This window comes from Hyaena hyaena, unplaced genomic scaffold, assembly GCF_003009895.1.
Source record: "Hyaena hyaena isolate Hyena2069 unplaced genomic scaffold, ASM300989v1 scaffold_843, whole genome shotgun sequence".
NCBI lineage: Eukaryota > Metazoa > Chordata > Mammalia > Carnivora > Hyaenidae > Hyaena > Hyaena hyaena.
In genome coordinates this window covers 410,930-433,875 of record NW_024081471.1, presented here as the reverse complement: position 1 = coordinate 433,875, position 22,946 = coordinate 410,930, and the positions used below count along the sequence as shown (strand labels likewise).

The 22,946-nt window shown below is 34.9% G+C and overlaps 1 protein-coding gene across 3 annotated transcripts in view; it reads right to left on the bottom strand.

The window, feature by feature from the left end:
• The window catches only part of CDH18 (cadherin 18), a 603,216-nt gene that overhangs the window by 204,714 nt on the left and 375,556 nt on the right, over positions 1 to 22,946 (bottom strand). For all 3 annotated transcript variants that reach the window (XM_039219788.1, XM_039219789.1, XM_039219790.1), the window contains exon 4: positions 19,771 to 19,890. In XM_039219788.1, coding sequence (XP_039075719.1) covers positions 19,771 to 19,890 — 120 coding nt within the window. The remainder of the gene's footprint in view (positions 1 to 19,770; positions 19,891 to 22,946) is intronic.

Genomic DNA, 22,946 nt, shown 5'->3' with positions numbered 1-22,946 from the left:
GAGATACCACAAACATGTTTCCTGCCACAAACACCCAATTGAGGAAGTCCTCAAACTAGTGAGGAGAAATTGTGCAGGCAAGTGTGTGTGGGGAATAGAAACATTATAACAAAAGATGAAAGAAAACACATTGTATAGTTGACTATCCAGAAAATTGTGCAATTTTAATGAAGCCCTTATGGTGGATACATACATATATATACATCATATATATACATCATATATTATATATATATACATCATATATATATCATATTTATATATATATACATCAAATAAGTGGCAATAACTATGTCATTATTTGAATTTATTTAAAAAAAAAAAGGAAACCCTTGTCTATTTAAATTCATCAAACTCACCTACGTGATTCAGGGTTTACAAAAATGACTATAAAAATACTTTAGATATAATTTGAATAAGGGAAGAGATTATACCTATAATTTTAAAAGGGGAGTTGATTATGTGATCCCAAGCATTATAAAATCTAAGTTTATATCTATATTTTGAGGTACAGAGAGCCCTAGTCAGTATTTGTATAATTTTCTTCAAAAATACAAAGGACTCTAAGAAAAAAAAGGACACTGTGAAATAACATTTGACTAATCTTTGAAGTTTATAATGTTTATAGTCAATACTTTAAAAAATTAAGATTCAATGCATATAATTACATTAGAAGATTTGAACTACCCCAAAATCTATTTCTAGAGTTAGTAAAAGATAAACCACAGTTTTCAATTTCAAGCAACAGATACTCCAAGAATTTGTGTGAAAGAACTGAAACCAGCTTAATGTTATGAAAAGTTAAAAAAAATTAACTTTTTAAAGTTATTTTAAAATAACTAAATTTTAAAATATTTTTTAGTTTATTTTTAAGAGAGAGAACGAGATAGAGAGCAAGTGGGGCAGGGGCAGGGAGAGAGGGAGACAGAATCCCAAGCAGGCTCCACATTATGAGCTTACACTCACAGACCATGAGCTCATCCTGACCCAAGCCGAAATCAAGAGTTGGACGCTTAACTGACTGAGTCATCCAGGCACCCCAAATTAAAACTCTACAATTTAAAATAATGAAATGGCATCGTTCTTGAGAGTTCTGGTTGGGAAATATTTTATGGTTTCTGTAAAATTAGTAATCTGTACCTCCCTACATATCCATTCCTTAAAATTCTTGGTATCTCACTTTGGCATCTTATTTTAATCGTTCTCAAATGTAATTGGAAGATGTCACTAGGAAATATTACCAGGAAAGTTGAGCTGAGCAATCTGGATTAAGTTCCCAAAGTTCATCTAATCCATCTCAGAGCAAGGCCAATTGTCTATTTTCCTATCCTGCACACTTCATCTCCATTGCATGTGCTTGCATATATGTCTCTAAAACCTGATACAAAAACCCAGCCCCCACAAAGGAGAAGAAATTTCCACCACATCGGTAGGTCTAGTTTCCTTAGTAGTTAACACGAGGACATATTTAATTTAGCAGGCTATTTTCTCAAGCTGCACATTCTTTCCACAACTCTCCACTGTTTGAAAGCTTGTTCTGAGAAATGGTGATGGAAGAATACAGAGGTGATAACCAAAACCTTATTTACTCTTAAAAGACATTAATAAAAGTTGATATCTAAGAAGTAGTTTCCTCCATATGCCTGTATATATTGGATTTGTAAATTATCTGACAAGAAAATAGAAAGAAAATCATTGGACGTATTTTAAAGCACACAATCTTAAAGAAGCCAAAAATATAATCTTGTTTTTGAGTTCATATACATTTAACTTGCTACAGTGCCAGTATATAGAGTCTCAAGTTTAGTCATAATTAGGCTGTGTGTGTATATGTGGGAGTAGGGTGGGGATGACCTTGATCTTTACCTCTTTTGCCTACTATAGTTTTTGGTACTTTGTGGAAGATTAATGTTAGTGAGGGTTTATTGAATATAAGTAATTATTTGTTGAATGAATGAATGGCAAGGGCAACTATATGATGGATTACCTAACATAATTAGGTAAAAAGGCTGTCAGGTGACATTTCAAAAAGGACATCTAGAAGAGAAGGGATGGTAACAGGAAAGAAAATCTTGCTACATCTAAGAAACAGAGCCCAGAAGCAGCTAGGACAATTTCTGAAACAGAGTGAGGCTCAGGTAATTAGTGTTGAATAAACTCAGTCCTTTTATTTCATTCCATTTCCCGTGAAACAGCACGATGCCTGTTTTCTGGTGCATGTCTGTGTGCACATGTTTGTACTTGCAAGTGTGAAAATGATGAGGGATAGAATTATAGCTCCTAGTCTGTGTGTTTGCACAGAAAACAATGCATCAATTTGCTGGAAGGATACACTCATAATTATTTTTTTCTGCATTGACCTTCCGTCTCCAAACTAATGATTTGTTTATTGAACAAGTACAAATTAGGGGTATAAATTGTGGTTATGTTGTATCTTTGCTACAAAGGGTAATTTTTAAAATATCACTGCAGTGTTAAATCTAAGGATGCAGGGCTCTTGAATATTAAATAACATCTTGCTACTTAGAAAGAAACAAAATGAATGATTAGTGATCTGCTTGTACAACAGAAATAGCTAGTCTACTCCATGGAAAATTTAGAACACATTAAAACCCTAAAAATGTATTAGATTTTTTTTGCCTGATATGCAATCACTTATAAAAATAGTCACAAAATCACAATTATTGTCCCAAAGTTCACTGACAATGATGCATGGGCTTGTCCTTTACACAGGTTTCCACATTGCAATCAGCATCCTGGCAGCTGCAATCAGGGAAAGGTTAGTGCTTTCTGAGTTGACACTTCAGAAAGCTTCAACTCTTAGAGTTCAAGTCAGAATTTATTGAAATCACTGAGTACAAGAACCTTTCACTGCAACTGTGACCAAAGTTGAACTCCCTATGCACATGAGGATAGATAACTCCAGAAGTGAGTTCACTTCCTACATCATCAATCAAGAGTTGGAGTGGGACGCCTGGGTGGCTTAGTCGGTTAAGCATCCGACTTTCACTTAGGTCATGATCTCGCGGTTCGTGGGTTCAAGCCCCACGTTGGGCTCTGTGCTGACTGCCAGCTCGGAGCCTGGAGCCTGTTTCAGTCTGTGACTCCCTCTCTCTCTGACCCTCCCCTGCTCATGCTGTCTCTCTCTCTCTCCTACAAATAAATAAAACATTAAAAAAATTTTTTTTAAATAAAAAAAAAAGAGTTGGAGTATAACTTCAAAAACAAAAGTCAAAATCCAGTTGATTGTACTGCTCTCTTTACCTACTTCCAGATAAGGCTATATGTTTTAGCACTATTTACTTATAACATATGTTACTGCATAAGTTTATTGCAGTTAAATTTTATTATAATAATAATTCCTTGATGTGCATAGAGCTTTTTTCCTCCCAGGTAACATAAACAAATGGAAAAATGTTCCATGCTTATGGCTTGGAATAACAATTACTGTTAAAATGTTCATATTACTCAAAGCAATCTACAGATTCAATCTAATCCCTATCAAAATACCAACAGGATTCTTCACAGAACTAGAGCAAATGATCCTAAAATTTGCAGGAACTACAAAAGACCCTGAAGAACCAAAGCAATGTTGAGGTATCACAATTCCAGATTTCAAGATATACAACAAAACTATAGTAATCAAAACAGTATGGTGCTGACACAAAAAGAGGCATACAGATCAATAGAACAGAATAGAGATCCCAGAAATAAATCTATAATGACATGGTCAATTAATCTGTTGAGGAGGGGGCAATTATATACAATTAGACAAAGACAGTCTCTTCAATAGATGATGCTGGGAAAACTGGACAGTTACAGACAAAATAATGAAACTGGACTATTTTCTTACACCACACACCAAAATAATAGGATTAAAGATAAAAATGTAAGACCTAAAATCATAAATCTCCTAGAGGAGAACACAGGCAGTAATTTTTCTGACATCAGCCAGAGCAACATTTCTCTAGATATGTATCCCCAAACAAACAAACAAACAAACAAAAACAAAAGCAAAAATAAACTACTGGGACTACATCAGAATAAAAAGCTTTTGCATCATGAAGAAACTATCAACAAAACAGAAAGAAAACCTACTGAATGGGAGAAGATAATTGCAAACAATTTTCTGATAAGAAGTTAATATCAAAATACATAAAGAATTTATACAACTAAACAACAAAAAACAATGCAATTTAAAACTAGGTAGAGGACTTCAATAGACATTTTTCCAAAGATATATAGAGCTGTATATGCACGTGCCTTTGATATTATGTAAGTTTTTAAAATATCCATAGCTTTCTTGACAGGTAATTGGGGGAAGCATTTTTATTTTCATTTAATAGGGAAAACACAGTCCCTATTAAACATGATGCTCACAGTCATGAAACAACTTAATTGGGCCACAAGGAGAGTACACAGTAGAGAAGGAATGTACCTCTATCATTTGAATCCGGGCCTGCTGTTCTGTCCTATATAAAGTTTTGCTCCCAGAACTCACCAGTAATTTTTTTTTTTTAACACATTAGGGCTGGACTTTGGGAAAAAGAAAAGGAAGTGTAATATCACATCTTATTCAAGTAACTGTCTCTTTAAATTGAACTTCTAAAATCAAATTTGAGCCTGGAATCTTCACTGGAGTCTGAGGGAATTTTGCTAACAATTTTATGCATCTCATGGAAAAGACTATTTAATTAATAAAAGGAAATCAGTTGTTTTGTTTCATAAAGTAATGTTTTAAATGTAAAAATTAGATATCTAAAGATCAGTTGTGAGTGTTTTAGTTGACCATAATAGATGACTGATTCTTGGGGTAACCATATTCCTGGTACATATAAATAACTTATGGGGCAGAGAAGTCTCTTTGTTCTATTCCACAATGATATAAAATTGGTTTAACAGGTTGTAGTAGTCATGCTTCCATGGAACTTCGTTAATTTTTAATAAAGACCATTAGCTTCAATATAGACCTGTGTCATATCTCTAGTGCTCGTGTAAGTAAATTCTCCCAAAAAAGTAGCTTTAAAACGTGTATGTTGATTTGGAGGCTAAAAATGTCTTCATGATACACCCACAAGGAGCTGTAAAAGTGTCGGCACGCTTGACTAGCAAGGACATGCTACCAACAGGATGGGATATTGTGTAATCAACACAAGCTTTAGTGACAGAGAAGGCTGAGTTTGTCTAAATGCTGTCAACACTGACCGTGTTTTTCAGGAGAATCCTCTTTTAAACATGACTCATCATCTATAAGAGACCACTGGAGCCACTCCGTTGTTCTCAATAAGACTGAACATATTCACTATTTCTAAATGTGGCTTCAAATAAAATTGAACCTATTTGTCGTACTGTCCTGGAAGAATGTAATGAACACTGTTAAGGTGAGAGGGATGGTTTTTGTTTCCTGGTAATTTTTTTTTTTTTTTTAATCTGAGAAGGAAGATACAAGGAAGGAAGAACTAATTTAGGCCCTGATTTTATCCCATTACCTGATCAAAATTTAATATTTCACAGAGTCCTGCACATAAAGGGCTAGCAACAAATACTGACTGACTGAATCTATTGAAATGAAACTTATGAGTAATTTTGCTTTTATATAAATTATAAAAATAACTGGGAGCTCCAGTAGAAACACATAATGTAGTGTCTGTTAAAAAAAAAGAAAGAAAGAAAGAAAGAAAGAAAAGAATAAAAGAAGGAAAAAAAGAAAAAGAAAGAAAGGAAATAAGAAAAAAGGAAATGACCAAAGTAGAAAATCTGACCAGTTTTATGCTCTAAAAATATAAGCCCCACCCACACATATCTCAATATTCAGTGGTTACTCTAATTGACTCTGACTTTTCAAATAGAAAAGGAAATTAAATCTCATTGTTTACTTGGAATACAATAATTAGCTATAGATCAATCTCAGTTTCATAATTCATATCCAGTATGTTAACAGAAGTACATAAATCTGATACATTATTTAAATTGTATTTTAAATGCAAAATTGCATATGTCATCTTTTTGGTTGTTGTCATATTAGTTATCATAAGTGGCTTATATTCTTAATATATAATTTAGAGAATTCCATTTTACCAGACAGGGTAATAGCAAACCGTAAAGCATGAATCATTTTATGCAAGTTTTATTCTTAAATCTGACATATCTTCTCACAATACTATAGAAAATCATCAGAAGAAAATTTGACACAGTGCTATGCTTGAATATTCCTTTAAAAAGGCCCTAGTTTTTGTAAAAGGAAGAAAATATAAGGAGGAGAGTTCAATATTTCTAGAATATGAGAAAACAATGTATTTTTTTTAATTTATTTTAGGTCACAAGGAGAAAAATAGGAAGCCTTTAATTTTAATGGGCTCATGATGGGAATGTTAATAAAAAGGCTTTATCAAGATTAAAACAAAAACATTAAAAACAAAACAAAACAGAACAGAAAAACAGTGATGTGGACAGCTTAAGTGTATCCTGAGAGTTTCGAGAGAGAGAAAGTAGAGTCAATCCATGCCTGTACAGTGATCTGCCTCTATCTTCTTCAGATAAAGATGGGCTCTGGCTAGGAAAGCAGTTCATAATATTCCCTTCTCCAGGTCTCTGAGGGATGCCTTAAGAAAATCCACATGGAATCTTCCTTCTGTCCCTGGCAAGTAAGAACATTTTTAAAAACTGCAAATGCTGCACTATTCCATCTCAGATAAAGTATATCTACACCTGTTTATATATGCCTATATTACCAAACTCTGCTGCACAGAGCTATATTCATTTGGGAACCACACACTCTAGCCTATATTCCAGAATAGATAGCATTAATGATTATGAGATTATCTTGGTGAAATGACTGATGTGGATCCACAATATTAAAATATAGAGGTCTTCTGAAAATAAATTATTTGTTGCATCTATTTTTCTAAGAACAGTATTACCATTTATAACTGTGCACATTGGGATGAAAGGTTTGCTATTATTTTGTTTATAGTCCACTGTGTTATAATTTCATCAATATATCAAATAGTAAAATTGATATAGTAGTCCTTGGAATCCAAAGGTCGGGAAAGAAGTGGTTTTCTAAATTGAATATGGATCTTGATTATATCAAAAGCTCATTTGACTCTAAAATATTTCTCCCCAAGTTGATAATAATCCTTAAAACAGCTCTATGTTTGAGTGAATTATGACATATGAATTGACAACCTAAATGAATAAATTTGTAGAAACATACAATCTACCAAGACTGAATCATGAAGAAATAGAAATGTGAACAGTTCAATTTCTGCTAAAAAGATTGAATGAGTAATCAAAAACCTCCCAACAGAAGTCCACCACCAGACGGCCTCACTGGTAAAAGCTACCAAAAATTCAAAGAAGAAATAATACCAACCTTTCTCAAACTCTTATCAAAAAGCTAAAGAAGAAGGAATGCTTCCAAACTCATTTTACTAAGCCAGCATTACCCTTTGAACAAAACCAGACAAGGACACTATTAGAAAAGAAAATTATAAGCCAATATCCCTAAAGAATATAGATGCAAAAATCTTCAAGGAAATATTGGAAAACCAAATTTAGCCATACATTAAAAAGAATCATATACCATGACCATTCGGATTTAATTCAGGAATGCAAGGATGGTTTAACATCTAAAAATCAATCAGATGCACTATATTAACAAAAGGAAAGATAAAAATCATATGACCCTCTTAACAGATGCAGAAATAGCATTTGACAAAATTCCACATTGATTTATGATTAAAAATGCAACAAAGTGAACATACAGGGAACATGCATCAACAAAATAAACACTATATATGACGAACCCACAGCTAGCATCATATTTGTTACAAGGTGGAGGAGGGTCAGTAATATATCCTCCAGACGGAGAAGGCACTTTACCACCGAAAAAACAAGAAAGCCACTTCATACCATTTACAGAGTTTTATTCCAGGTAATTTGCTGATGGGTCAAACAAATGAGTCAACAGATGATTCAGAGTGCTAACCAGCCATTTTCAGTCCCTATCTGGATCTTAATTCCCAACCTTCATGAAATGATGGACATGGTGGTGAGATCATAAGGCAGTTTTCTTTCTTTTTTTTTTTTTTTAATGTTTTATTTATTTCTAGGAGAGAGAGAGAGAGACAGCGTGAGCAGGGGAGGGTCAGAGAGAGAGGGAGTCACAGACTGAAACAGGCTCCAGGCTCCGAGCTGGCAGTCAGCACAGAGCCCGACGCGGGGCCCGAACCCATGAACCGCGAGATCATGACCTAAGCGAAAGTCAGACGCTTAACCGACTAAGCCATCCAGGCGCCCCAGAAGGCAGTTTTCTAAAGCTGCACCATCTGTGTGCCACAGGGTAGCTCTACTAGTAATCTAACATGGTGTAATCTGTGGACCAGAGGCGAGAAAAGGATCAAGGGTCAAAGACAGAGTTGGTGCTGTCAGGACTCCTACATTCCATCCCCAACATCTTTATAGCTATAATTGATTTCCCATTTTGTCCTTGCTACAATCCCCAGCCGTATCTACATCTAATTTATGTCTTACATCTATTATGAATACCCTCGGGACCTGTACTTACTTGTTTTAGTACATTTTTGCCTTTGAGAAAGCCTCTTGTTGGTTAGTATGCCAATTCTATCAGCTTCCCAACTTTTGTTGTTGTTGTAGTACTTGTTGTTGTTGTTTTATTTTAAAGGAATATAAGACTATTAATTGAACACTGTGTATCAGTATTTACAGTAAAGTAAACAATATACAGTTGGATAATATTCTGACAACGAAGTTATTGTTTTTCCTGGTTCCTGCTGAATGAGTAACTCGAATACGGAGAAGATTAAGCTTACATGTAAGGCATGAATTGGGGTAAAGAAAAAACATGCAAGTCAAGAATTTAGATTACAGGTTTAGAAAGACCAAATTGACTCGTTTGTTTATATTTTCATTTGGGGGTCCAAGAAAACATTAGTTCTTGCCACCACTGTTTACAAGAGACCTTGATGGGCCCCCTTGTCACCATTTTTGTCATCAGTAAAATCATTTGTTTTCAATTATATCCCTCATTGTGGATTCTTTCCATTTCAGTGAAGTCACTCACCATATTTGCTACTCTACCAATGGGCCCATTAACCATAGGGGCAAGATACTAAGTCCTATACTATGCCCCTGGGGCTGACTCTAAGATACAGTCTTCCATACCAGAGGAAAGCAATTCTCTCTCTAGGTTTTTAAAATACAAAGTGTAAATGGCATGTTTCATTCCCATTTTTTTAATGTTTATTTACTTTTGAGACAGAGGGAGTCAGAGCATGAGCAGGGGAGGAACACAGAGAGGGAGACACAGAATCCAAAGCAGGCTCCATGCTCTGAGCTGTCAGCACAGAGCCAGACGTGGGGCTCGAACTCACAGATTGCGAGACCATGACCTGAGCCGAAGTTGGACGCTCAACCAACTGAGCCACCCAGTCACCCCTCATTCCCATTTCAAGTACAATTTCTTGTAGTTCTTCCATAGAAGTCCAGCTTAACAGAGGGGAGAAAACAGCCTCTTCACTAGGCCAGATTATCTTGATGCTAGCATTTACCTAATGAATCAGATGAGCTAGGCACCTGAAATTCTCACCCGTGCCTGTGGTATATAATTTTTGTCACAAGGCAGGTCTAGCAGTGGCCGAGGCCACTTTTAACATCCGAAACCCATTTGACATAGTACCATCTCCCATGGTATCCAAGAGTGGTAACACACAAGCAGCCACCTCTTTTCAGTCCTGTTGCTTAAAGTGTCTGTTAGTTCCACCAATTCAGCTGCAGAATATCCCCTCATTGTTTTCTGACTAGTGGAGATTTCTTCTCAGTCATTCCCAGGCTCACAAGTCGCCTGAGTGTTTGAATGCAAATTCTTGCTTGGAAATCATTTTCCTCCTCTATATGATGTCCTCATCAGAGGAATCATTACTCCAGGGATCTCCTGATTTCCAATCCCAGTTCTCCTGAGATATAATAGTTCTGTCTCCAGTGTGTGGTAATATGTGCCCATACATTTTTGCTACCATACATGCCATAATTTCCAACTATATCTCCTGCTTTTGAATTCTTTTGGAAATGATGTCTGTATTCGAGGAACATGCAGTTTATACATCCTTTTCCAGAGCTAATGCTTCTTGGGTCTGTTCCAAATCTCTCCTTACTCATGATTCCTTTTCCGTGGTGTATCTTAAGGCATGGATCAATGGCCAAGATACTGCTGCAATAGCTTGTCTACTTTCCCTTCCCTATTTCCTTTCCCTTCTATTTTGAATAGGATATCTAGCAATCCCGTATGTGTTCTGGGGGTGCCATACACTGGTCCAAAATGCTCATAAGCCTGACCAAGATTCCCCACATGTAGGTGGCTGGCTAACCTAGTTTTTCTCCTAGATGTAATGAGCTCCCAGGCTCCTCCTCCTTGCTCACCTTGGGCATGGACATCGAGCTTTCCCCAGACATCGTTTTTATAAATTCTTGTTTTCTTTTCCAGTATCTTTCTAAGTATGAAATTATTACAAGTTGGAGGAGGACCAGTAATGTATCCTCCATACTAAGAAGATACTTTAATACCGAAAAACCAGACAAGCCTTTCCATAATATTATACGGAGTTGTATTCAAGGTAACTTACTGATGGGACAATAAGGCAGCTGGATGACACAGAGCAGCTACTCTGGGCCCCTCGTCTCTGTTTTTACCTTGACCTTAATGAGGTCACAGGGTAGTTACCTAAGGCTGTGCCATCTGTGAGTCAGAGGATCTCTATTACTTATCTAAAATAGCGCCATCTATGCACTGGAGGGGAAAACAAGATGGAAAGCCAAAGATGAACTTAGTGTAGTCAACGTTCTTATAATACTCAAAAACAAAAAGCTACAAGTTTTTACTCTAATACTAGAAGGAAGGCTAGAAGGAGACAGACACTCTCACCACTTTTATTTTATTATTTTTTAATGTTTTTATTTATTTATGAGAGAGAGAGAGAGACAGTGTGAGCAGGGGAGTGTCAGAAAGAGAGGGAGACACAGAATCTGAAACAGCCTCCAGGCTCTGAGCTGGCTGTCAGCATAGAGCCCGATGCAGGGCTCAAACCCATGAACTGCAAGATCATGACCTAAGCTCAAGTTGGACGCTTAACTGACTGAGCCATCCAGGCACCCCTCACCACTTTTATTTAACATGGTATTAGAAGTCCTAACCAGGGCAATTATGCAAGAAATAAAAGCATCCAAGTTGGAAAGAAAGAAGTAAAACTGTCACCAATTGCAGATGAAAAGCTGTTGTATATAGGAAACCCTAAAGACTCCACCAAAAATGGTTAGAACTAATAAAAGAATTCAGTAAAGTCGCAATATAGAAAATCAATATGCAAAAATCTGTCGCCTCTCCATACTGCAATAATATCAGAAAGACAAGTTAAGAAAACAATCTGTTATACTTCCATCAAAAAGTATAAGATACTTAGAAATAATCTTAACCAAGGAGGTAGAAGATCCATACACTAAAAACTGAAAGACATTAGTGAAAAACATGGAAGACACAAATGAATTGAAATGCATTTGATGAGTATAGCTTAGAATAATCAATATGTTAAAATGTCCATACTATCCAAAGCAATCTGTAGATTCAGTGTAATCTCTATCAAAAGTCCAGTAGCATTTTTTTCATAGAAATAGAACAGACAATTCTAAAATTCATACGTAACTACAAAAGACCCCAAATAACCAAAGCAAAATTAAACAAAAATATTTTAATATTTTTGAGAGACAGAGAGAGAGAGACTGAGAGAGAGAACAAGAAGGCGGGCAGAGTGAGAGGGAGACAGAGAATCCTAAGCAGTCAGCACCCAATGCTGGGCTCCAACCCACGAACCATGAGGTTATGACCCAAGCCAAAGTTGGATGCTTAGCCCACTGAACCACCTAGGTGCCCTGAGGCAAAGCAATCTTTAGAAAAAAGCAAAGCCTGATACATCATGTTCCTTGATTTCAAACTACATTGTAAATCTATAGTAATCAAAACAACACAGTATTGGCATAAAACAGACATACAGATTAGAGGAACAGAATAGGGAGCCTACAAATAAATTCATACATATATGTTCAATTAATATATAACAAACAGGCAAAAAAATATACAATGGGGAAAGGATGGTGTCTTCAATAAATGTTGTTTGGAAAACTGGATAGGCACATGCAAAATAATGAAATTGGGCTGCTTTCTTACATGGTACACAAAAATTAACTCAAAATGAATTTTTAAAAAATGAACATAAAACCAGAAACTATAAAACTTCTAGAAGAAATCATAGGCAGTTTGTCTCTTGACAAAGGTCTTGGCAATGATTTTGTTTTTTCCTCTGACACAAAAACTAAAGCAACAAAAGCAAAAATAAGCATGTGGGACTACATCAAACTATAAAGCAACTGCACAACAAAGGAAACAATGACAAAATCAAGAGGTAACCTATGGAATGGGAGAAAATATTTTCAATCATGTATCTGATAAGGGGAAAATATTCAAAATATTGAATCAAGAATTCATACAACTCAATAGTCAAGAAAAAGCCAAACAATCCAATTACAAAATGAGCAGAGCACATTTAAAAGTTGCCAGGAGAGTCCATCTTGAAAGTTCTCATCACACACACACAAAACAATTGCAAGTTATTATGGTGATGGGTGGTGACTAGACATATTGTGGTCATGATTTTACAGTGTACACAAGCATCAAATCATTACATTGTACACCTCCAACTAATATAATGCTATATTTTAGTGATAATGATTTTTTAAATGGGTAGAAAACTTGAATAAACCTTTTCCCAAATATGATATACAGGTAGCCAATAGGTACATCAAAAGATGTTTGACATCACTAATCATCAGGGAAATACAAGTCAAAACCACAATGAGCTATCACCTGTTACCTCTTAGAATGAATATTATCTAAAATACAAGAAATAAATTTTTGTGAGAAGGTAAACAAAGGGAATCCCTTTATGCCATTGGTGGGAATGTAAATTGGCACAGCTTGTATGTAAAACATACAAGTTTCCTCAAAAAGTTTCCTCAAAAAGCTAAACTTAAGTATATCATATAATCTAGCAATTCTACTCCTGGATATTTATTAAAAATCACCAAAAATATTCATTTGAAAGATATATGAATCCCCATGTTCACTGCAGCATTATTGGCAATAGCCAAGATATGGTAATATCCTAAGTATCTATCAATGGATGAATGGATAAAGAAAATGTGCTATGTATATATACATATATACATACAGCACAACATACTGGAATATTAATCAGTCATGAAAAAAAGGAATGAAATCTTGCCATTTGTAACAACACAGATGGCCCTGGGGGGCATTATGCTAAGTCAAATGACTCATATAGAAAAAGACAAATACAGTATTATCTTACTTATATGTGGTATCCAAAACCAAAACCCAAACCAAAACAAACCACCACCACCACCAACAACAACAAAAACAAGGTTATAGATACAGAAAAGAGATTGGTAGTTGTCAGAGTTGTGGGTGAGGGGGTGGTGGGAGAAATGAGTAAAGGAAGTGAAAAGATGTACCTCCAGCTATAAAATAAATAAGTCATGGGGATATGATATACAGCATGGTGACGATAGTTAATATACTACTATGTATTTGAAAGTTGCTAAGAGAGTAGATCTTAAAACTTCTCAGCAGAAGAAAATGTTTTATTAACTTTGTGATGGTGTATACAATTTGTAGTATATACAGATATCAAATCAGCATGTTGTACACCTGAAACCAATATCCTGTCATGTGTCAATTATACCTCAATTAAAAAATAATTTCTAAAAAAATTAAAAAATACTATTAGAATTCAAAATCCCTAATGAGAAGTAATATTTTGCAGAACCTTTATGCAATTAATATTGTAATTAGAGTTAGGTAACATATTTACGTAATAAAGGTGAATAAGAACGTGTTTCCATGTGTAGGTCCCAGTATGGGGTGCAACAGAAACATGGTCATGTTCATGTCTTAAAAGGCCTTTCAGAATAGGGAAGAAATAACACAGTAGCAAAACGTATTTGCTATGTTTCATGAAGTATGCAAACAAGGAGTTTAATGATCAGAGAGATTAGTTCTGCTAAAGAATACAGGGAAGCAGCCAGAGTTGTAGAATTTTGCCTTGGAAAAATAAGCCAGTATAGAGTAATAGCCTAAGTGGGAATATATATATACCCATATAATGATAATATATCTATATAATCATATAATAATATACCCCTATAACCATATATAGTACATTATGGGAAATACTACAGAACAAATGAATATTGTTCTAAAGCAGTTTAGATTTTATTTCAAATATCTAAGATACTTGATTAGGAAAAAGTCTAAGAAAGTCAATGTGATGACTTTGCAGTGCATTTCATCCTGGGGGAGAGGAAGAAATAGCCTTTTATAACAAATTTAAAGTACGGCGGGGGGGGGGGATTGAATTGCCTAGTGATTGAATGCCATAGATAATGCTTAGTCAGGCTAAAGAATAAACAATAAATTTCAATATTTCCTATCATCCAAGTATTCAGTATGTGACAGTTAATTATGCCACAATGGCTATATTTACCAGGCTACTGGCTAAAGATGAGACACTAATATATTAATTCCTGGCATTTTCCTCAACAGTTACAACTGAGTTGCATCATATAGGGAAAGGAATTATATAATGATACGTAGGATAAATCTATTTTTTACCAGGATGAAATAGTATAAAACATGTTAAAGTTAACCAACATTGATTCCTATTATTTCCTATCACTACTATTTTATATTCAAAGAGATTATTTTTTTTTCCCTTGCTGGTAACAGCTGGTCAGTATAGTTACAAGAAATTGATACTTGAAAAAATGGATTAAAATGGTTTCATTTTTTCTTTTGCTTATTTAACAGCTTTATTTAAGTTTAATTTACATACCATTAAATCCACTTAAGTGTTGGATTCCAGTTCGATTATATGGATCTATCTAAGTCTGTAACAAATAGTGTTACACTAACATAGAGCACTAATCTATAATATTTTTTCTTTGGAACTGTACCCATAGCAATTAAACTCAATAGGTATAATGAATTCTGTTACTGTCAATAGGACATGATGACCTTCCTGCTATAGAGTAGGAGTTATCTGAGGTCTATAGTGTATATAATGTACTCATTCCATCTTGATGGAAGATAAAATTATTTTTCATATATGCATTTTCAATGGAATGCCAGAGAATATTATCTCTGGTTCTATTCTTAGATTTCTCCTGAATATCAATAATTAATATACTTATTGATATTCAAGTCAGTGTGAAAAATCTCCTTTTCCAGTTAGTATTGGCCCTTGGACTGTAAAATGACTATTCAAACACAGAGAGCCCTGTTTTCTCTCTCTCTGGAACATGTACCCTGGGTTGAGAGGAATAAAAATAGTCTAGGAGCTCCAGCTCTACGCCTGTGTGGGTGGTGCGCTGTGCCGGGAAGTGACTTACTGGTCTGCAAAGCACGTTTCACAAAAGTCCAGGTATCAGCACTGCCTATGTTTGCACATAAAAATTACCCAGAGTGACGTTACTGCCGGGCTTTTGGTTGCCAATTTTTTCCATGTGACTTTCATCTTGTGTGTTCACCGTCCCATGATTACAAGACACTTGTTGTACCCCCAGTGATTATGCATATGTTGGAATCCAGAAGATGGGAAACCAAAGTGAGGAAGCACTGGCGCAAAACAGAGATATCCGAAAGCCTCCGGTGGTGTTTCTTTTATCGCTCACTGGCTTCAACTATGGCACAGTAGCTACAGGGAGGCTGGGAACTCTAGCTTCTTAACTGAGGATGCTGCTACAAGGAACAAAAATTAGAATTCTAATAGGACCGGTAAAATGGGAAATTGTTATTGCATGAACAACCGCTGGTGTATTCTATAGTTCATTAACTGTCTATTTCTTAAACGTTATATAAAATGGGCTTCTTGTGTTAAGCCCCATACACTCTGTTACACTTCAGAAACTATTTAGAAGCCTTCTCTTTAAAAAAAAGTGATATATCATTTCTTTCAGTAATTTGGCAACATAACACACTTCTGAATTAATGCATTAGTTTTTCTCTAAGAGAAGCAAATTCTTCAGCACTAGGCTCTCTAATTAATATTTTTGTATACGTGCAGTTAATTGTAGGAAATTATTTAAAAATGCATCTATAATTATTTGTGCAATTATTATTGTTGCTATATCAATTAGAGAGGGGTATGGAATGACATAAATTGGCAAACGATATTCTACTATGGACAACTTTTTCCCTTCTGCAGATTTTGTGGACCATAAATTAAATATTTTAACTGCTTGGCTATTAATAAGCAAAATATTGCTTTTGGGAGAAGAAAATTATTTTCAAGTAGAGTTTCATATAGCATTATGCAAAATTAATATTGAAATTCATGAAACTTTTACAGATGCTTTACACTTTTTATCAAAACATATAGAGTGATCTTCCACAAGCAATTTTTTGTTCATTGTTAAAATAACATTGAAGAGGTTAAATAGAAACAAAATTGTTGATGAATTTAATTACATCCTGTACACTGGAGAAAGAAAGTTGAAAGCCTTGTTTCAATTACATTTTAAGAAACTCACTGAGGCCTTCCACTGAGTGCATTTTTATAGCTGATTGATTTCCGCTACAAGAGTTAAGGAAAGGTCTTTTTAGAGAATCAGAGCTATTGTTGGTCAAGACCTGTGCATTAATGACAATTGTTTCACGGACCACATGCCACTTTATCTCATCCAGAGACACTATTTTCAGTTGGGACAGTCATTTCTAAGGATAAAATGTTGGTTATTTTAATGTCTAACTTACTTCCTTTTAAATTGTCATCCCAAATTTTCTAAAAGTGTATTTTTCTTAATAAGAATACTTATAAAACTTTCTTTAAATGCTTGAAATGAAATGTTAATTTAGGTATATATAAGTTAATATGTAGAATTCACATTTTATATAGTCAATGTGGACTGAAAATTCTTTCAAACAAAATTATTTTTTTCCTATTTCAGGTAAGACTATTTCAAACCCTTGTGATGGTACACTATGCAATTTTGGAAACTCTTTTTAATCTTAATCATGGGGCACCTGGGTGGCTCAGTCAATGAAGGATCTGGCTTCGGCTCAGGTCATGATCTCACAGATTGTGAGTTTGAGCCCCATGTCAGGCTGTGTGACGACAGCTCATAGCCAGGACCCTGCTTTGGATTCTGTGTATCCCTCTCTCTCTGAGCCACCCCCACTCACACTCTGTCTCTCTCTCTCAAAAATAAGTAAACATTTTTAAAAGGGGTGAGGCAAACAAGAAATTTACTACCTACCTGTATCTTTCCAAGGACTGGGCTAAGATCATTGCATTATGCTTCTCAATCAATTTAGTTATTATTCTAAATTTCTAGGCAAGGACACAGGGCATACTATTTAAGTCACTTGATCCATTTATTATGATATTATGTAAAATCCTAGGATTTGATCATGAATTATCCTTAAATCATTTTCGATAAACCTTAGTATTTTAGAAAAATAGCAAATATGAATTACTGCACTATACTATATTAATTAAAGTACAATATCACTGTCCTATTACCTGTGGAAGGGCTGTTATCAGTGCAGAAATGTTTGAGAAAAGATTTGAAACCCAGTGCCTACACTTTTTAGCAACATGTAGCAGAAACCATTTGAGAGCTAAAATGCCTTAAAAGTGTTAGGAAAAAAAAGAATATCGAGTATGCTCTCTGTATATAATTAAAAGGTTGCCTTTTCTAGCCCCATTTTTTTATATGTCTGAAAATTAAATGTAGAAGTCAACAACAGAAATGTTTTATTGTTATATTTTTCTTTTAAATATTCATTATTTAATGGGAAAAATATCTGAAGGCTGTGTGAAAATTGGCTCAAATCAAAATATAAGTACATCTATATCAAACTAGATAACTCTTCCAATCGTCTTTATCAGGTGTAGCAAAAACTCACTATGAGTTCATTCATACATAGATGCTATTATTGACTGTTGCTGATTTATTTTTTATTCATATTTTCAAGTTTCTATTCATTTTGAGCAAGAGAAAGAAAGATCACAAGTGGAGGAGGCAGAGAGACAATGGGAGAGAGAGAATCTCAAGCAGGCTCTGTGCTGACAGCACAGAGCCCAGTGCAGGGCTCAAACCTATGAGCCGAAATCAAGAGTCAGATGCCTAGCTGACTGGGCCCCCCAGACTCCCAATAAGCTTGCATATCTGATACTCATTTTAGTTCACATTATATTATTTTCATCATCTTCTGATTTTTATGTTTTACTTCATTTTATTATATATTTATCTTATAATTATAATGCACAAAATATATAGATCTATGTGTATGTATGTATTCTGCCTTTACCTATCTCTAAATATATACTTCATTATTTTCTTCATATATTCTAAACTAAAGGGTTAATAGTATGCCTGAGATCTATTCTTGTCCTGTATACTTGGGCATACCAGGGAAAGACAGAACACAACCTGGTAGAGTTTTCTTGAAAACATGATATTGACAATACTCTTAGCATTTCAATAGTCTTGGCTGTTGGGGACCTGCTAGCATCTTTTCAGTTGAATATATCTCATTTAAGATAGTGGTAACAAACCTGAAATCTATAAACTTATGAAGCAGGGTCCCTTGGAAACTGTTTTGTATGCTATGTATTTATGTGAGTATAAGGGGATATTTAAAACCAAACCTAGCTTTCTTCTGTGTTAGTTATGTGGCTGTGGCCATTACTTCTTGATAATCCCACATGTTCATCTGACTCAGAATGAATCTAATGTAACTAGAAAGGACATAGGAGTCTCTCGAATATCTTCGCTCTCTCTCTTCATCTGTGTCTCATGACTATGTATATCTTTAAATCTAAATTTTAATTGCTGGACATTTGTCTATATTCAAAATCAATGTATGTTTCATTAGATTTTTATTAATAAATTATTTGTTAATGGGGCCATGAGCTTTATGTGGTTTTTAGATTATGCTGCCGTAACATGAGCCTACAATGCAGTAATAAGTATCGTCCACTCTCATTTTGACATCACATAACATGATATCCTTGTTTAGGACAGAAAAAGGAGAGGAAATAAGAAAACCTATTTTTCCTGGAAAAAAAAAACAACAGTTTATATGTTGTTGTCTTTATTCGCAGTAGTTAATTTTTCTTATATAACACAATATTTGAAGACTGAAGAGGTTTCTCATTAGGAAAAATGTGAGTTCTAGACACACCTGTTCCCCCAATGTAATAAATGACAACGTATGTGACAATCAAATTTAAATAAAGAAGGGAAACATTCAATAAATTATTTATCCTCTTTGGCAAAGAATTAAAACTAATACGTAAATAATATAAAAAATACACTTGAAAATCTCATTTGATGTAATACTCCATATTTGTTTTAAGCAGAGAGTAATTGTTGCAAGGATATGCAAAGATAAACTTTTTACTGGTATGGGTATAAATGATGAATAATCAAAATATTAAAAAAAACAGTTACTTTATCAATTATTCAGTTACCTCGTTTTAGAAAAAGTGAGGGCATTTTAAAATGTGCTAAAAAACAATGACTGATGTAGGAGACTACACAGAAAAAAACAACAACATTGGTTTCTTTTTTACTCTAGCATACATCTGCACATAAATTACACATAGATGCACTAACCTGTTTTAGGGTCTACGGAGAAGTAGGGCTGTCCCTGCAGGATACTGTAAACTACGCGGGCACTATTCCCATAGGTAGGGTCATCTGCATCAGTAGCTGTCACCTGTAGGACAGAGGTACCTGTGCATTCAGGAAAACAAATTTTAGTGGTGGTAACATTTAGCACAAGCTTTGTACACAGAAAAAGGCTATTCTGAAATACCTATGGAGTAGACATATCCTGCTAAATTTAATTTTTGGATTTATCTATCAAACTATCCCTTGCCTTTTCCCCATGATCAAAAATGTACCAGATGAGAGGACAACATAGAATATTTGGTCTCCAATATTTTAATATATTTCTTTGTGTGCTGTCAACATTGCGAAAAGCCTCCTCTGACAATCACATAATCAGGGTTGGGTTGGGTTGGGTTGGGTTGGGTTGATGATCAAGGATCAACCTTGTACTCAATTAGAGGGTAAGGTTAAAGGTATGGTGAGGGCATATGTTGCATGTTATATGACTATTCAGAAAATGGGAGGCAGGATGGTTTGTGATTAGGTTGGAATATGGATGAGTTGACATAAAATTATCAATGACATCAAAATAGCACATTCAAACATTTTCCTTCACTTATGTTCTTTTTATTTCTTACATGGACTATTAATGAGTCTCCTGATTGGTCTCCAAGGCTCAGTTCTCATTCCTTTAGATTCTTATAAACAGTACCAACATAATCATCTTTCTACAATAAGATCAAAATATGCCTATTATGCTGTTTTTTAAAATTAAAGTGTACTTTAAAGTAATTCATTAACTTTAAAATACTGACATTTGAGGTGGTAAAATGAGTGGATGTATTATGCTATTTTCTTTTATGTTTATATTTTAAAAATACTGTTTGCATAATAAGATACATTTATATCATATTTCAATTATTCCCAAATGAAAATTGATCCACATATAACAAGACAACCATTTATTAAGGACTATGTAACTCCACTGTAAAATTAGTGGGTGAAGAGCTCTCATTTATTCATGAAATGTACTTGATGAATCATCTAATAGTGCATACTTGATATTTTACTCTGCCTAACTAGAAAAATTCCACTACTAATTCATATTATGTAGCAAATAAAATCTTTCCACAATCAAGTATGTATGCAATTCTGCATTCATTTTGGTCTTTGACTATGGGCACACTGACAATTTTCAGTGCTTAATTTTAGTAAGTATTTGAATTATTTAGGTATGGCACACTTATTAAGGGTCAAATATCTGTTTAACTACAAAAATTTTACTTCCACGTGGAAATGCAAATGCAACTTTAAGCAAAGCTTGTTTTTTGAGGGAGCCTAGAAAACTCAATAGAATTAGTCTGCCATGTTTACCTGACAATCCTTAATAGCAGGTTATCAATGTATATGGACTTTTAATAATATGTTAGGATTCTGGCCTCTTAAGAAGTAGTTTTACACTGAGATTATAAGCAGAAATCTGGTGAGGAGTTATGCATACTCAGAAGGGGAGGACTATGTGATGTCTAAAGTAATCTCTTAGAATGAAAAAACACAATAGTGTCATTAAATGCGGCAAGAACACTGAGATTAGGTTACTTGTACACCACAGGTGGAAGTGTACATTTAGCAGATTCCTATAACATCAAACACACATTGACCATACAACCCACCAAATTGTTCTTTTGGGCATTTATGCTAAAGTAATGGAAACTATGTTCACATAAAAGCATGTTTGCAAATATTCAGATACATTCACAGCAACATTAATTGTAGTAGACACAAGCTGGAAAGGACCCACATGTACTCTACTGGGAAAACAGTTAAAGAAACTATGCATTCATAGCATGGAATACTACCCAGCAATAAAAATAAACACCCTGTTGATACGTGTAACAAATTGGATGAATCGTTAGGGAATTATTCCCAGTAGGGGGCGGGGGGGGCAATCCCAAAAGTTGATATATTGAAAGATTATGTTCATTTCACAGTCTTGAGAATTAAGGATATGAAGGATCTGTCCATATTGTTTTTTAAACTTTTTAAATGTTTATTTATTTTTGAGAGAGAGACAGACAGACAGACCGTGAGTGGGGAGAACCAGAGAGAGATGGAGACACAGAATCCAAAGCAGGTTCCAGGCTTTGAGCTGTCAGTGCAGAGCCCAATGCAAGGCTTGAATCACAAACTGCAATATCATGACCTGAGCCCAAGTCGGCCGCTCAACCAACTGAGCCACCCAGGAGCCCCAACCATTTCATTTCTAATGACTGCATGCAGTCTATAATCTCAAAATTAAAAGTTTAAATAAAAGACAAAAATGTTTTCTGGCCTCAATGATATTCCACTCTTAGAAGCTATATTTAGGCTTGTGTGGGCATCATTATTTCCTTCATTATAGCATTACACATTCTGGCTCCATTAAAATTCAGAATTAGTTTACATGTGTACTACCTCTTTCATCTCTAGTTTTAATTAGTCTTATGTTTATAGAGTATTAATTACTTTTTATGTGATGTCACAAAACTTGTTCCATACCTCATACTCATCTCTCCAACCTGTTCAGAGAATACCAATCTCCAAATAAAAAATATATATATATATACAAATAAAAGTAGGTTTAGGAGGCATTTTTGTTGGTATCACATTGAAAAAAATTAAAATCTATAGTAGGTGCCCAGATAAGCTCTTTAAGTGTAAAAAGCCATAATATGGCTAATATGTTATAAAATTGTATCAGTCAAATCTTTGGTCTGATAGGAAAAATGCTGATTGTACCTGGTATATAGGGGTTACTGAGATTCAGATAGGAGAGAACAGCATCACTATGTAAGAAAGCATTAAAATAATAGTCACCTTTAGGGCACATGTGTTTAATTGTTTAAGCATCCGATTTTAGCTCAGGTCATGATCTCTGTGGTTGGTGGGTTCGAGCCCCATGTTGGTCTAGGTGCAGACAGCACAGTGCCTGGTGCCTGCTTTGGGTTCTGTGTCTCCCTCTCTCTCTGCCCCTCCCTGACTCGTGTTCTGCATCTGTCTTTCAAAAAAAAATACTAAAAGAATTTTTAAAAAATAATAGTCATCTTTTAAGAAGACACACTTCTTAAAGTGTGCCTGGGGTGTGCTAGGGCTGCCTGGGTGGCTCAGTTGGTTGAGCGTTCGACTTCAGTTCAGAACGC